We start from the raw sequence: 12,471 nt of genomic DNA, 5'->3' as shown, positions 1-12,471 counted from the left end.
CAGAATCTGTGTGAGTGTGTTCTAATCATGGCAGACTTTGTAACACACAAGGAATACGACTATTTTTGGACAAATGAGGATTCATGACGTTATCTTTTTGAAGCTAGATATATCAAGGGTGAACTACCGCCTTTACAAGATAGCCCGAAGAAGAGGGTGAAACGCTGGAGCAGACAGAAGCCGATAGAGTGAAGTGAAAGCGACCTGAAGCTGCAAAATGTCAACTTTGGAGAATAGCTATTTTGACATGAATGCCGTTCTCAGGGGCGCCGAAAAGGGTGGGGGGGGGGGTAAAGGAGATGGATTCTAGGGGCCCATGATGGAGGGGGGCCCAGAGAGGCCCCTAATGATGATGAAATTATAATACATAGGGGTCCTGTAAAGATACAGGGGCCCTATAAAGATTCTTTTCATGGGGCCCAAAATCCCTAGCAGCGCCCCTGGCCGTGCTTACCCCAAATCAAAAAGAAACGTCCATGGCCAGCTGGACCAGACAAACGTCCATCGAATAACTCATACTTTATATCGATCATGATACACGTAGCATATCATGCCCTTTCATTACAACTACAGTACATACGCTGTATAGCGGGCTTTGTACAAACAAAACATGAAATGTGGGCTAACACTTTACTTATTCTGTAAATTGATCGTTAATGTTTTTCAATCAGTACAGATTGGTGTTATATCGCAGTATTGTGCAATATAAACTGAAACGTGTTTTGCGATGTTGTAGAAGCTAGCCTATCACTTGCCGTGGTTAGCTCTTACGGCTAATACCGAAGCACACCGATGTGTTACTGCGATAGAAAAACAGTACCTCAGCATTTGCTCTTACAATAACAATGTAGTTACAGCTTGGGTTAATATATGGGTTACGGAACATAAACAATGTATTGTTGACAGATTTTTTTTTAATGATTTAGATTTAGCGTTTGAATTGATTGCTCCTATTTGCTGCATAGCCCGCTGCCAAGAACGAGAAAATGTATATATGTTACACTGCGAAAAAAAAACAAAAAACTTTTGTCTTATTGTCTCACATAATAATTGTGAACAATAGAAAAAATTCCCCAAAAAGTTCATTTTCCTTTATAGTGAGCAGAACAATGCTTGCAATCCATTTTGCATCTCTGTCTTCATTAATATGCAAAATTTATGCTGATTGTCAAAACGCCCACAATACTGGGAGGAGAAAATGCAAACATAATTATTCAGCATGCGCAGTGTGATTTATCAACACTCATCAGCGTTTGGCAATTAGTAATCAGAATTGTATTTATCAAGTGCCAGAAGGAGGTGCAAACTGACAGTTCTACTCATAGATGCAGGATCATTGCTTGCGTTGCAAACAGAAAATGGACGGACATGTGTGTGTCAACCTTTTTAACGGTAGAAACCAAAAATATTAGACATATTGTCTATTCAGCAATTTTATTTTCTAATTGTATAGGTGCTGATATAGGGGCGGATTAAAACACATACAGGTAGCAGCATAACATGAATGTGCAGAAAATGAGAGTGTCTCCGTGGTAAAATTCATGTATGCACGCAAAATCCTTATTGGAATAAGGCGGTCTGCACCACTTATTAACTCATAGTACACGCTGTTTATATTTTTTTGCACACACTGTTTTGTGAGTGGTATTTGGATCTTAGCAAATTAGGCCTTTTATATACTGTTACACATTGTTTCTGCTTCGTCTATACAAGAAACGAACATAAATTTAGATTAGACCAGGAGTCCCCAAGCTACGGTCCGTGGGCCGGATCCAGCCCACCAGCATCCAAAACCGACCAGCGGGAAGTCCCAAGTTAAAAAAAAAAAAATAAAAAATTTGTTAATTTTTTTTTTATTTGTATTTTTTAAAATCTGTCCTTTCTAATCTGTTTTCTACCGCTTGTTACTCTCGGTGTCACCTAGCCAAATCATATTGTCAAAAAATGCATTTTCCCATCGAAAATGTGACATGAACAAGCTCGGAATATATATATATATATATACAGCCCGGCAATTTTTTTAACCCAATGCGATTAATTTCCCCTCGGGGATTAATAAAATATTTCGGATTCGGATTTGATATCGCAAAATACTGAACAAACTATTTGATTAGTGGCGCTTCTTGATTAAAACGCAAAGACAGTCTGTTACACATCAGAGGATCAAACCCACCATTTCGTCTTTGCTGTTTATGATTACCAGGTCAGCTCCTTTTCCTTGACAGTAGCTTCTGCTTAGGTACCATGTCTTCTTGGTCGAAATAGAACTATAATAGCAGTTTGTCTCAAACTTCTTCCAGCCAATTGGACAGGTTTTAACTGGAAAAAAACAAAAAACAGTTAATTGATTTGAGCATTTTTACATGATAACAAATTTTTACATGGAAATATATCATTGAAGGATGATCTTATCAAATACCATTTTAACAAATAAATAAATCCTGTACATTATTTGCATTTGTGTCAATTCTGTTAATTATTATTTTCTTGACAGTGTGACCCTAATTATTTCTCTGGGCGTAGTCAGGAAAGTTGATATTCTCCTCAACATTGTGTTCATGTAAAGCAAATTCAGACAAGAAAAAAAAAACTATCCTACTGAGAAACAACATCCTCCACAGTGAACATTTGCTTTTCCTTTATTATTTTTAGTTCGGACTTACACATTTCAGGAAATACATAAATATATCTTTATTGATGGAAGGCAAGAAAAACAAAGTGTCTGACCAGAACTAAGAATGACACCAGACCGGCTTTCCAGTTCAGTTCAAAACTTTGGAGAGACTCGGAATTTTGTTGCCAAATTTTAGTCCCTGTTGTGTAGACAAACTTGGACAAGCATAAACACATTGACAGATCCTTGCATTGATATTTTGCCCAACCAAAGGCTAGCATTTACTACTGTGTGGTCACTTGTTTATTGCTCAAGTAGCATATTTTCCTATGCAATTTGTACTGTTAAGAAAGCAGGTTAGAAAACTAAAACACATTTCCATCTCAGGGGATGCTGGTTCTCAAATTAAGAAAAACAGTGAAAGGAGAAATCCAGGCCCATGGTCTTTAGCTTTCTAGAAATATGGGTCCTAGAACAGTTTTGTAGAATTCCCTCTGCTTGACTATTTGTACTGTTTGCCCTGAAGGCATGTTTGCTCTGCTAATAACATATTTCTATTTAGAGAAAGTGTCAATTTGTGACTGCAGAGGTTGTGTGCGAGTGAAACACAAGGTGGAGGGTGTAAATGTTTTGGAGGCCTTAAGTACATAAGTCACATTACTAAAAAAAATGTTTACCCGCCAAAAAAGGGAGCGCCTCAGTTATGTAAATCACGAGTTTGGACCCCAGTGTTCTTTGTTTGCTAGGAAAGTTAAAATGTCAATACAACAATCTGCCAATGTGTTAACAGTGGTCCAAGTTCCTCTATAAAACAGGAGGACTCTGAACTTCGGGGCTAGTATGGTCTAATTTCTGGGGCCGTAATTAGACCCTGGGCCGCCAGTTGAATATGTTAAAAGTTGAAAAAATATATATATATATTTCTGTGGTTTATCCTTTATACTGTGCTCAATACAGATATAGAGCGGAATATACGTTAGTTCAGGACAAAACACAGAGGCTATTTCATTCCCACAAGCCTGTTTCGCAGTTTTCCCTGCTCTTCAGGGGATAGTGTTGAAGTGTCTGGGGTTGTTACATATATATATAGGGTTCATTACATGGTGGTGTGGCCATTGTGGCACTTCTGAGTAACAATGGCCATACCCCCATGTAATGTACCCTCTATATGTATATATGTAACAACCGAAGACACGTAAATAAAATCCCCTGAAGAGCAGGGGAACCTGAGAAACAGACTTGTAGTGATGAAATAGCCTCTGTCTTTTTTTCTGACCTAACATGCATACACATATGTACATATACAAATAAAAACATAATCTGTGCATGCAGAAGAGCTAATACGTCTCGTAGTTGCATAAACAGAGTTGTGGTTTCTCCTGTGCCTAAGGATGAGCTCACACATTATTCAAGGACAAAAGTTGTCAAAGCTAAGGCTTATCAAAGCCTACTTAAGGTCCACTAGCGATCGTAAAACTAGTCAGGAGCGCATCTGTGCCAAATTTAAATAAGTCCTTTCTTTTCCTCCCATTCAAAACCTGTACTGCTCTGCAGGCGCCTGCTCTTGTTGTAGTTTTCAATGTTTGTGTTTCCCACGTAAATACAAACTTAAATATATTTTTACCTTTAGTTGCGTTCAGCTCCGTGATGGTAGCCCTCAGCTGTTCTACCTCAGCAGTCAGATTGGTGATGACGGTCCTCTGCTGGTCTCTCTCCTTCGACACATTTTTCAACGAGTTTTCAAGTCCTCGTTTCTCTTCAATGGTGGAATTATAGGAGGCGAGCAGCTCATCTGCGGCTTTGCTGAGTGTCACGTATGCGGCCTCCAAGATGTCTTTTTCCAATGTCACATTTCGGTGACTGTTGGCAATGTCGTCTTTCTCACTGGAGGAGGAGTTGTAACGCTGCTGCAGGTGTTCAATATCAACAATCAGGCTGTTGTAACTCATTTGCAGCTTCTCTTTAGACCCTGTGGCGTTATTGAATTTGTTTTGCAAAAGGTCCCTCTCTTTGGTCACTGTGTCACAGTTGGCCTGCAGGCTCTTTTTGCTCTTGACCAATGAATCATACTTTTGTTGCAGCAAGTCATTGCCCTTAGACAAGGCGTTGTTATTAGTCTGCAACTGCTCCTTGCTGGCCTTCAGCTGCTCTAGCTCATTGTTTAGAGCAATGTTGCTGGCCTGCAACTGGCTTTTACTCTCTTTCAGCTGGTTGGCTTCAGCAGTCAGTAGGTTGTTGTTGGTTTCCATTTTGGTTTTCATTTTGGACACGTATTCCAAGTTTTTTTGCACCTGCTCATGATTGGCGACCATGTTCCTCTTCTCGTTCTGTACACTCTTCAGTTTCTCTTGTAAGTTGTCTTTTTCCACTTTCGTGGCTTCTATTTTCTCCTGAGTGTTTCTACCGATTCCCTTGTCTGACACACATGAAAGAATGCACACGGATCGTCAATTGCACTACTTTTGAAATTGCGTTTTTCTTTGTTTCTTGTACAAAACAAGTCCACCTAGTCAATTTCTTTGTGTTAAACATACTTGGCCAATGAATCAGATTCTTGTTTGTACACTGTTACTAAAATCTGTTCATTTTAAAGTAAAGACTTGGCAGCTCAAAATTTACAGTTTTGTTTATAGTGTATCACTAGTAGCTACATTAGTCTGTTCACCGCCGATTGTTGCCGCTCAAAAAGCTAAGTGCTATTTTTCTATCTGTGTGCTTCTAATTGTTTTACAGGTTTCTTTATTACTTCTCCAACACATTTAGTAGTCTAATCGAACTTACAAAGCACCAACTCTCTTTTTCACAGCCACACTTTCAGCGAGCTACCTGCTTCGAAGACAGCAAGCACTCGACTCAGTGAAAGTGACAACAAAGTCTGGTTGCCCCGTTGCTGCTACTTTCGCCTGGTGCTGCAGTTCGCCGTTCAAAGTTAAGTGCTGTCTTTCTATATGTGTGCTTTTAATTATTTTACAGCGGCTTAAAAGCAAGGGTGAAACGTTTGAAATGCATGATAGATTTAGCCATAGGGCTAGTTCCACACCCCAGTCTATCGGACACAACACCTAAGTGATAAGGGACTCCATCACCCGGTACAAACCGCTTAGTAAACCAGCCATAATTAAGTGTCACAAGCTACACGAACATAGATGTACACATCTGCTTCAATGACACTAGGATGAGACAGTAAGATATTATAAAGAGGGACATAGCTCGGCATCGAGTACTTGTCTTGGGCCCCCTGCCTGCAAGAGGCAATGATGAGACTAACGTTTATTGATATATGTCCCTTTTTCTGGGGCAAACCAGGCTTGTGAGGAAGGACGGCCTTCACCCTAACCGAGAAGGTGCCACCACTCTTTCTAGAAACAGAAACATCTCTGGGAACCCTTTCAATCTGGTTTCAGGATAAATCACTCTACTGAGACGGGCTTTGCAATAAATAATTGATCTGTTGCTAACTATGGATGCTGACATGTTATACATGTTGCTGCTACTTCTCAGCGCTACTTTCAATACCGTCGATCATAATATTTTATTAGAACGTATCAAAACACGTATTGGTATGTCAGACTTAGCCTTTTCTTGGCTTATCTCTTACTTACTGACAGGTTTTAGTTCGTCTTCCATAACAAGCTGACCTTGGAGTATGTTAAGGTAACGTGAGAAGTTCTACAGGGTTGGGTTCTTGGCTATGCACTCCTCCATATCAAAATGGTGCCGCTAGGTGACATCATACGCAAATATGGTGTTAGCTTTCACTTTTATGTTGATGACACCCAACTTTACATGCCCTTAGAGCTGACACGACTGATTGTAGTCATCTGGAGGTGTGTGTAAATGAAGAAGAAGAAAGCTGACACAATCATCTGTTCACTTTGAGATTGCATATTGAGTTATATTTACGGAACATTTGTGTAACAGTAATGCAGCTTTAGTAAATTTTGATAATAATTTCTTCCTGCGTTATGGTGACAAAGGAAGTACACTTTGAGTTATTTGCAACTATTGCAACCTTTACAGATTTGAATTTAATGTTACATAGATGATGTGGCATCACGATTGTAATATTGTTAATTTCAATTGAGCTATTATTACCTGTTATGATACACTTTGTGTGAAGACTCTTCTTCGGCATTGTAATGCCGGTGTGGTTTTCCCGTGGATGCGTCGAAGCAGAACACAGCATAGGTAAGATAAAGGGTATTTAATAACAAAAGTCTATGAACAAAAACACTGGTGTAAAGAGAAAAAGTAAACAAAAGACGCTAGCGTGAAAGCTAGGATAAAACAAGGAAAACTAGAACTTGGTACGAGGACACAAAAGAGTAAACAAAACATTTAGCATGAAAGCTAGACAATAAAGTGGCTTGGCGTGAGAGCTAGCGAGAAAATACATACGAATGATGAGAGTCGTCACTGATGCGCGTGGGCAAATTAGGATCCGAGAATGAGTGAACAGAAAAGGTGAGCTTAAATAGGAGGGTGATAATTATTAGCAGGTGTGCGGGGCGAGACAGAGAATGAAAAAACAAACACGTGAAGATCTGAGCAGCAGATCGCAACAGTATTCCCCCCCAACAAAAGACAGATACCAGATGTCTTAAAAAACAAACAAAAACTTGAACCCCCTCCCCAAAACCAGAAAAGTTCACAAACGAAGGGAGGGCGGAGGGAGGCCACGGTGGAGGGTCGCCAGATCGCATGTCCCCGAATCCACCGAGGACACATCATGTGGCGGCGGGTGGAACGCTGCTGCCGAAAAAGTTTTGGCGGGCGACCTCGAAAAGGCCACATTAGTGGCCGCATCGCAGGATGAGGTGCCCGGCGAGGCGGACGACCCGGGCACGGCCACATCCGTGGCCGACATGGAGGAGGGAGTGTCTGGCGAGGAGGATGACCTCGCAGAGGCCACGCCCGTGATCGACGTGGTGGACGACGCCTCAGCACCGAAATCCCAGCAGGCTTGGAAGCAGCAGACGAAGGTGCGGGGACTGCAGCCAAAGCAGGCCCGAGTGCAGCTGGCGAGGATGATGCGGGTGCTGCAGCCGCAGGAGTCGTCGGAGGCGGCCTGGGAGCCGCAGGAGTCGTCGGAGGCGGCCTGGGAGCCGCAGGAGTCGTCGGAGGCGGCCTGGGAGCCGCAGGAGTCGTCGGAGGCGGCCTGGGAGCCGCAGGAGTCGTCGGAGGCGGCCTGGGAGCCGCAGGAGTCGTCGGAGGCGGCCTGGGAGCCGCAGGAGTCGTCGGAGGCGGCCTGGGAGCCGCAGGAGTCGTCGGAGGCGGCCTGGGAGCCGCAGGAGTCGTCGGAGGCGGCCTGGGAGCCGCAGGAGTCGTCGGAGGCGGCCTGGGAGCCGCAGGAGTCATCAGCGTAGAAGCAAACGGCGACGTCGTAGAGGCAGGCGTATTAGTCGTCGGCAGTGCTTGGCGGCGTGGAGCTGGTACCGGCGCTTGGCGGCGTGGAGCTGGTACCGGCGCTTGGCGGCGTGGAGCTGGTACTGGAGTAGGCTCCAGCCCTGTCGACACAGTTGTAGGCTCCAGCCCTGTTGTCGACGTTGGTGTGGGCTCCAGCCCCGTCGTCGACACTGGTGCTGGAGTAGGCTCCAGCTCTGGAGCTGGTACTGGAGTGGGCTCCAGCTTTGGAGCTGTTGCTGGAGTGAGATCCAGGCTAAAGTCTGTAACTGGTATGAGAACCAGTTCTGGGTCGGAGGCTGGTGTGAGAACCAGGTGGGAGTCTAGTGCTGGTTTGAGAACCAGGCTAGAGTTCAAAACTGGTGTGAGAACCAGACTAGAGTTCAAAACTGGTGTGAGAACCAGGCCCGAAAAAGCTGCTGGTGTGTGAACCAGGCGAGAGTCGAATTCTGGCGTGAAAACCAGGTTAGTGTCATGTGCTGGTGTGAGAACCAGACTGGGAGCAGGTGTCGGCTTCAGCCGAGGAGCAGGTGTCGGCTTCAGCCGAGGAGCAGGTGTCGGCTTCAGCCGAGGAGCAGGTGTCGGCTTCAGCCGAGGAGCAGGCACAGGGGTCTGCCGAGGAGAACTAGGGGACTGGCTGTGAGCAGGACTAGGACTATGATGAGTGATAAGACAAACACTAGGACTCGGGCAAGGACTTGAGAGAGGACCAGGACTTACAATCACACTAGTGCTTTGAGAAGGGCTTGGGCAACGACCAGGACTTACAGTCATACCAGGGCTTGGGCAAGAACTAGGACGAACGGTCAAACTAGGGCTTGGGCAAGGACTGGGACTAACAATCAAACTGGTGCTCGGGCAAGGACTAGGACAAAGACTAGGACTTACAGTAACACTGGGGCTCGGACAAGAACTTGGGTAAGGACTAGGGTTCGGACGGAACACAGGTGGAGGAGGTCTACAAGGCCGTTGAGACTTGGCCGGGGAAAAAACAGGTGGAGGAGGTCTACAAGGCCGTTGAGACTTGGCCGGGGGAAAAACAGGTGGAGGAGGTCTACAAGGCCGTTGAGACTTGGCCAGGGGAAAAACAGGTGGAGGGCTAGGAGGCTTAGTAGTTTTAAGAAGAGGTAGCGTCTGCCCTACCTCCGCAACACAGCTATAGGCCGTAGCCCCCCCCTCCAGACGGGAATCCCAGACCCGTTCCCTGTGGTCAGGGACTGACCATAAGGGAGGGTGGTGGGAGGTTTGGAGGCAGGCAGACCCCTCCCCTCTATATTGTCCAGAGTGTCCCTTTGAAAAGGGAGAAAAAACTTTGGACTTGGGCAGAGAATGAGGTTTAAACGGTGGGTTAGAAGAAAAACTAGGTGACTGAGGTTGACTAGAATAATAAGAAAAAATATCCTGATACTTTTGTATCTTATTATTAATGTTATTGTCATTTGAAAATGGCTGAGAAAACGAATCTTCCCCTAAAAATTCCTTGTTGATGACGTCATCATCGGAGGACGGGCCCGCGCCACCGGGGGGCGTCGACGAAATGACGTCATCTGCGCGGGACACAAGTTGGGAATTTGCCCAGTCGGTAAAACTGTTAGCAAAGTGTGTTATTGGGTCCCCAAACAATGGTGTAGGGGTCCTGTGTGCCGACTGTAGGCTGCTGTGTTCGTGAGGAGGGAGACATGGAGTGGGAAAGGCTCTGTCGCCCGACGAAGCCATACTTCGCGGCTTCCGCCTACGCGGACGAGCGCGAGCGCTGCGGGAGGGAAACTCACCGCTCCTGGAAGCATCGATCGGAACCAGTCTTCCCTCCAGGTCCCACATCATGCTTTCGTCTGGATTGCATCGGAGAGTTTCAGCCTCCATCGCTCGGAATACCCTCCATGTGCCTTCGTCGAAGGTCTCCTCGTGGTTGCCAGACGCGGAAAAACTTTTTAATGCTCGGATCCTACTGTGAAGACTCTTCTTCGGCATTGTAATGCCGGTGTGGTTTTCCCGTGGATGCGTCGAAGCAGAACACAGCATAGGTAAGATAAAGGGTATTTAATAACAAAAGTCTATGAACAAAAACACTGGTGTAAAGAGAAAAAGTAAACAAAAGACGCTAGCGTGAAAGCTAGGATAAAACAAGGAAAACTAGAACTTGGTACGAGGACACAAAAGAGTAAACAAAACATTTAGCATGAAAGCTAGACAATAAAGTGGCTTGGCGTGAGAGCTAGCGAGAAAATACATACGAATGATGAGAGTCGTCACTGATGCGCGTGGGCAAATTAGGATCCGAGAATGAGTGAACAGAAAAGGTGAGCTTAAATAGGAGGGTGATAATTATTAGCAGGTGTGCGGGGCGAGACAGAGAATGAAAAAACAAACACGTGAAGATCTGAGCAGCAGATCGCAACACTTTGCTGTTATTTGATATTACTTGAAAAGGATGGAGATGTCACATATGCCTGCACAGTAGATGGTAGTATTGCTCTGTTTAAGAGTGTCACAACATTGCTGTTTACGGCAGACAAACTGCTTTACGGTAGACAAAAACGTGACTGTTGTTGTTGTGTGTTGTTACCGCGCAGATAGGACGTTAATGAAAACTTCCTACAATAAACCCACATAAACAAACCAAGAACTCGCCCTCGATCAATCTCCACTGTCCAAGTATGGACCACTCCCCTGAGCATCAGTTGGTGACGTCGCTACACTGTCGACTTGTCTACATACAAGAGGATCCCCATTCTAGATAAATTGAAAAACAGCACCACTGTTATAATACAGTAGAATTCTGGCAATTGAGCTGCTGTTTTTCTTTTAGTGTAATATCTAGTTGTTGTTTTACAATGTATTAACTTGACTCTTGCCAGATCCTTGTTGTGCGCTGAGCTCCACTCAAGAATCTGGGACGTTTCAATAGGAGATGTATTTCAGAAGGCGGGGGCCTTGTAAAAAAATCACTGTATGTGATTGGATAAACCACTTGTCCGTTATCTTGAATGACATGCTACTTCAACCACTCACATTGAAATCAACCCGTGACGCTGATGAGAGCGGCGCTGGGAAATCCAAATCCGGTCGGAAGAAGAGCCAAAACATCCTTGCTACCGATAAATGCCTTCGAAACCGTTCTCTGTTTTTATTTTTTAAAATAATTAATATTCGATCAATGTCGTAAAGCATTTGCAATAACAGAATCAATTTCAGCACAAAACTCCTCACTCTGTGCCGCCATTGTTGTTTGAATCAAACAGTCCCTTTGGCGCTACGTCACATCTATGAAATCACGCCCTGCGATTTTGATTGGTTCATTATTTGTTGCTATCTGGAAGGAGTTTGCAATGCCTTCGCATTCAGACCCTTGTGTTGAGTTCAGCAAACTACAAGGATCTGGCGAGAGTCATGTTAACAGTGTATTACTGTAAATGGAAAAATGATACCACTGTTTTTTTTTTACATTTATATTCAAGCGATTTCATTTTCTTGCAAAAGATCAATGGTCATTTTTACAGTGCATCACTGTACAGTAGGAAGTGCATTCATTAAGCCCCATTGGTTGCGGTTTACCTGACACTTGAAACATGACAAATTGGGAGGTTACACTTTACTTTAGCCACTAGATGGCAGTAGAGTGTTGAATATCTTAAAATGTGTTTTGTGGCAATACCAAAAGAAAAACAGTTCTAATGTTATATTCATGTTAAAACTATAGTGAGTGAGCTGCTACTTTTCTTCACCATAAAAACCTCAGTTGTTGTGTACCGTAAATGGAAAAACTGTATGACTGTTAGTTTTACAGTAAAATTCTTGCAACTGAGCTGCCAGTCTGTTTGTTTTTTTTACTATAAAAATGCGCGGTCAATTTTTTTTATAGATAATTACTGTAATTAGAAAAAAAGTACCACAGCTTTGTTAATGATATAATTCTACCTGATATTTTTTTTTACTATAATATGCACTGATATTTTTTTACAGTGTAGCAAGTATAATAAAATGATACTTACAATAGGCTGCTTGACCTATGAGCCCAATCACCAGGGCAGCACACAGCACACCAAAGCAGAGTGTTGCAGTCTTGAAAGGACTGTTTTTCAATGCATAGACTGAAAGAAAAATATCAAACTACAATTAATATTGCAAATTTTATAGTTATACGCCGATCGAATGGCCACAGATAAATATTAATTTCAATTTAATTTTAATTTCAATTCATTTTGAATATGTTAAAACTTTACAAGCACAAATTTTGCTCAACTGTCCAAAATGAGTGGAAAAAAGCTAAGCTTGTCTGGTACAACAGCCCTGTGCCATAATCAGCAGGGAAAAAAACATAAAGAAAGAAAGATAGAAAGAACCAGCTGAACACGACATGAGCAAGCACGCAGCAACAGAGGTAAGGCAAATCTCCCCAGTGGGAAGAAACTTTGGACAGAACCCAGGCTCTGTGGGGTGGCTGTCCGTCTTGA

General features: G+C 43.6%; 1 protein-coding gene across 1 annotated transcript in view; it reads right to left on the bottom strand.

The window, feature by feature from the left end:
* LOC133558004 (C-type lectin domain family 4 member G-like) overlaps positions 1-12,471 on the bottom strand; it is a 36,735-nt gene that overhangs the window by 13,471 nt on the left and 10,793 nt on the right. The window contains exons 3-5 of the mRNA XM_061909056.1: positions 12,010-12,108; positions 4,239-5,030; positions 2,174-2,319 (exon numbers count right to left, since the gene is read on the bottom strand). Coding sequence (XP_061765040.1) covers positions 2,174-2,319; positions 4,239-5,030; positions 12,010-12,108 — 1,037 coding nt within the window. The remainder of the gene's footprint in view (positions 1-2,173; positions 2,320-4,238; positions 5,031-12,009; positions 12,109-12,471) is intronic.

The sequence above is a fragment of the Nerophis ophidion genome, linkage group LG01 (assembly GCF_033978795.1).
Source record: "Nerophis ophidion isolate RoL-2023_Sa linkage group LG01, RoL_Noph_v1.0, whole genome shotgun sequence".
Taxonomy (NCBI): Eukaryota; Metazoa; Chordata; class Actinopteri; order Syngnathiformes; family Syngnathidae; genus Nerophis; species Nerophis ophidion.
The sequence above is the reverse complement of the archived record's forward strand: the minus strand, read 5'-3'. Positions and strand labels throughout refer to the sequence as shown.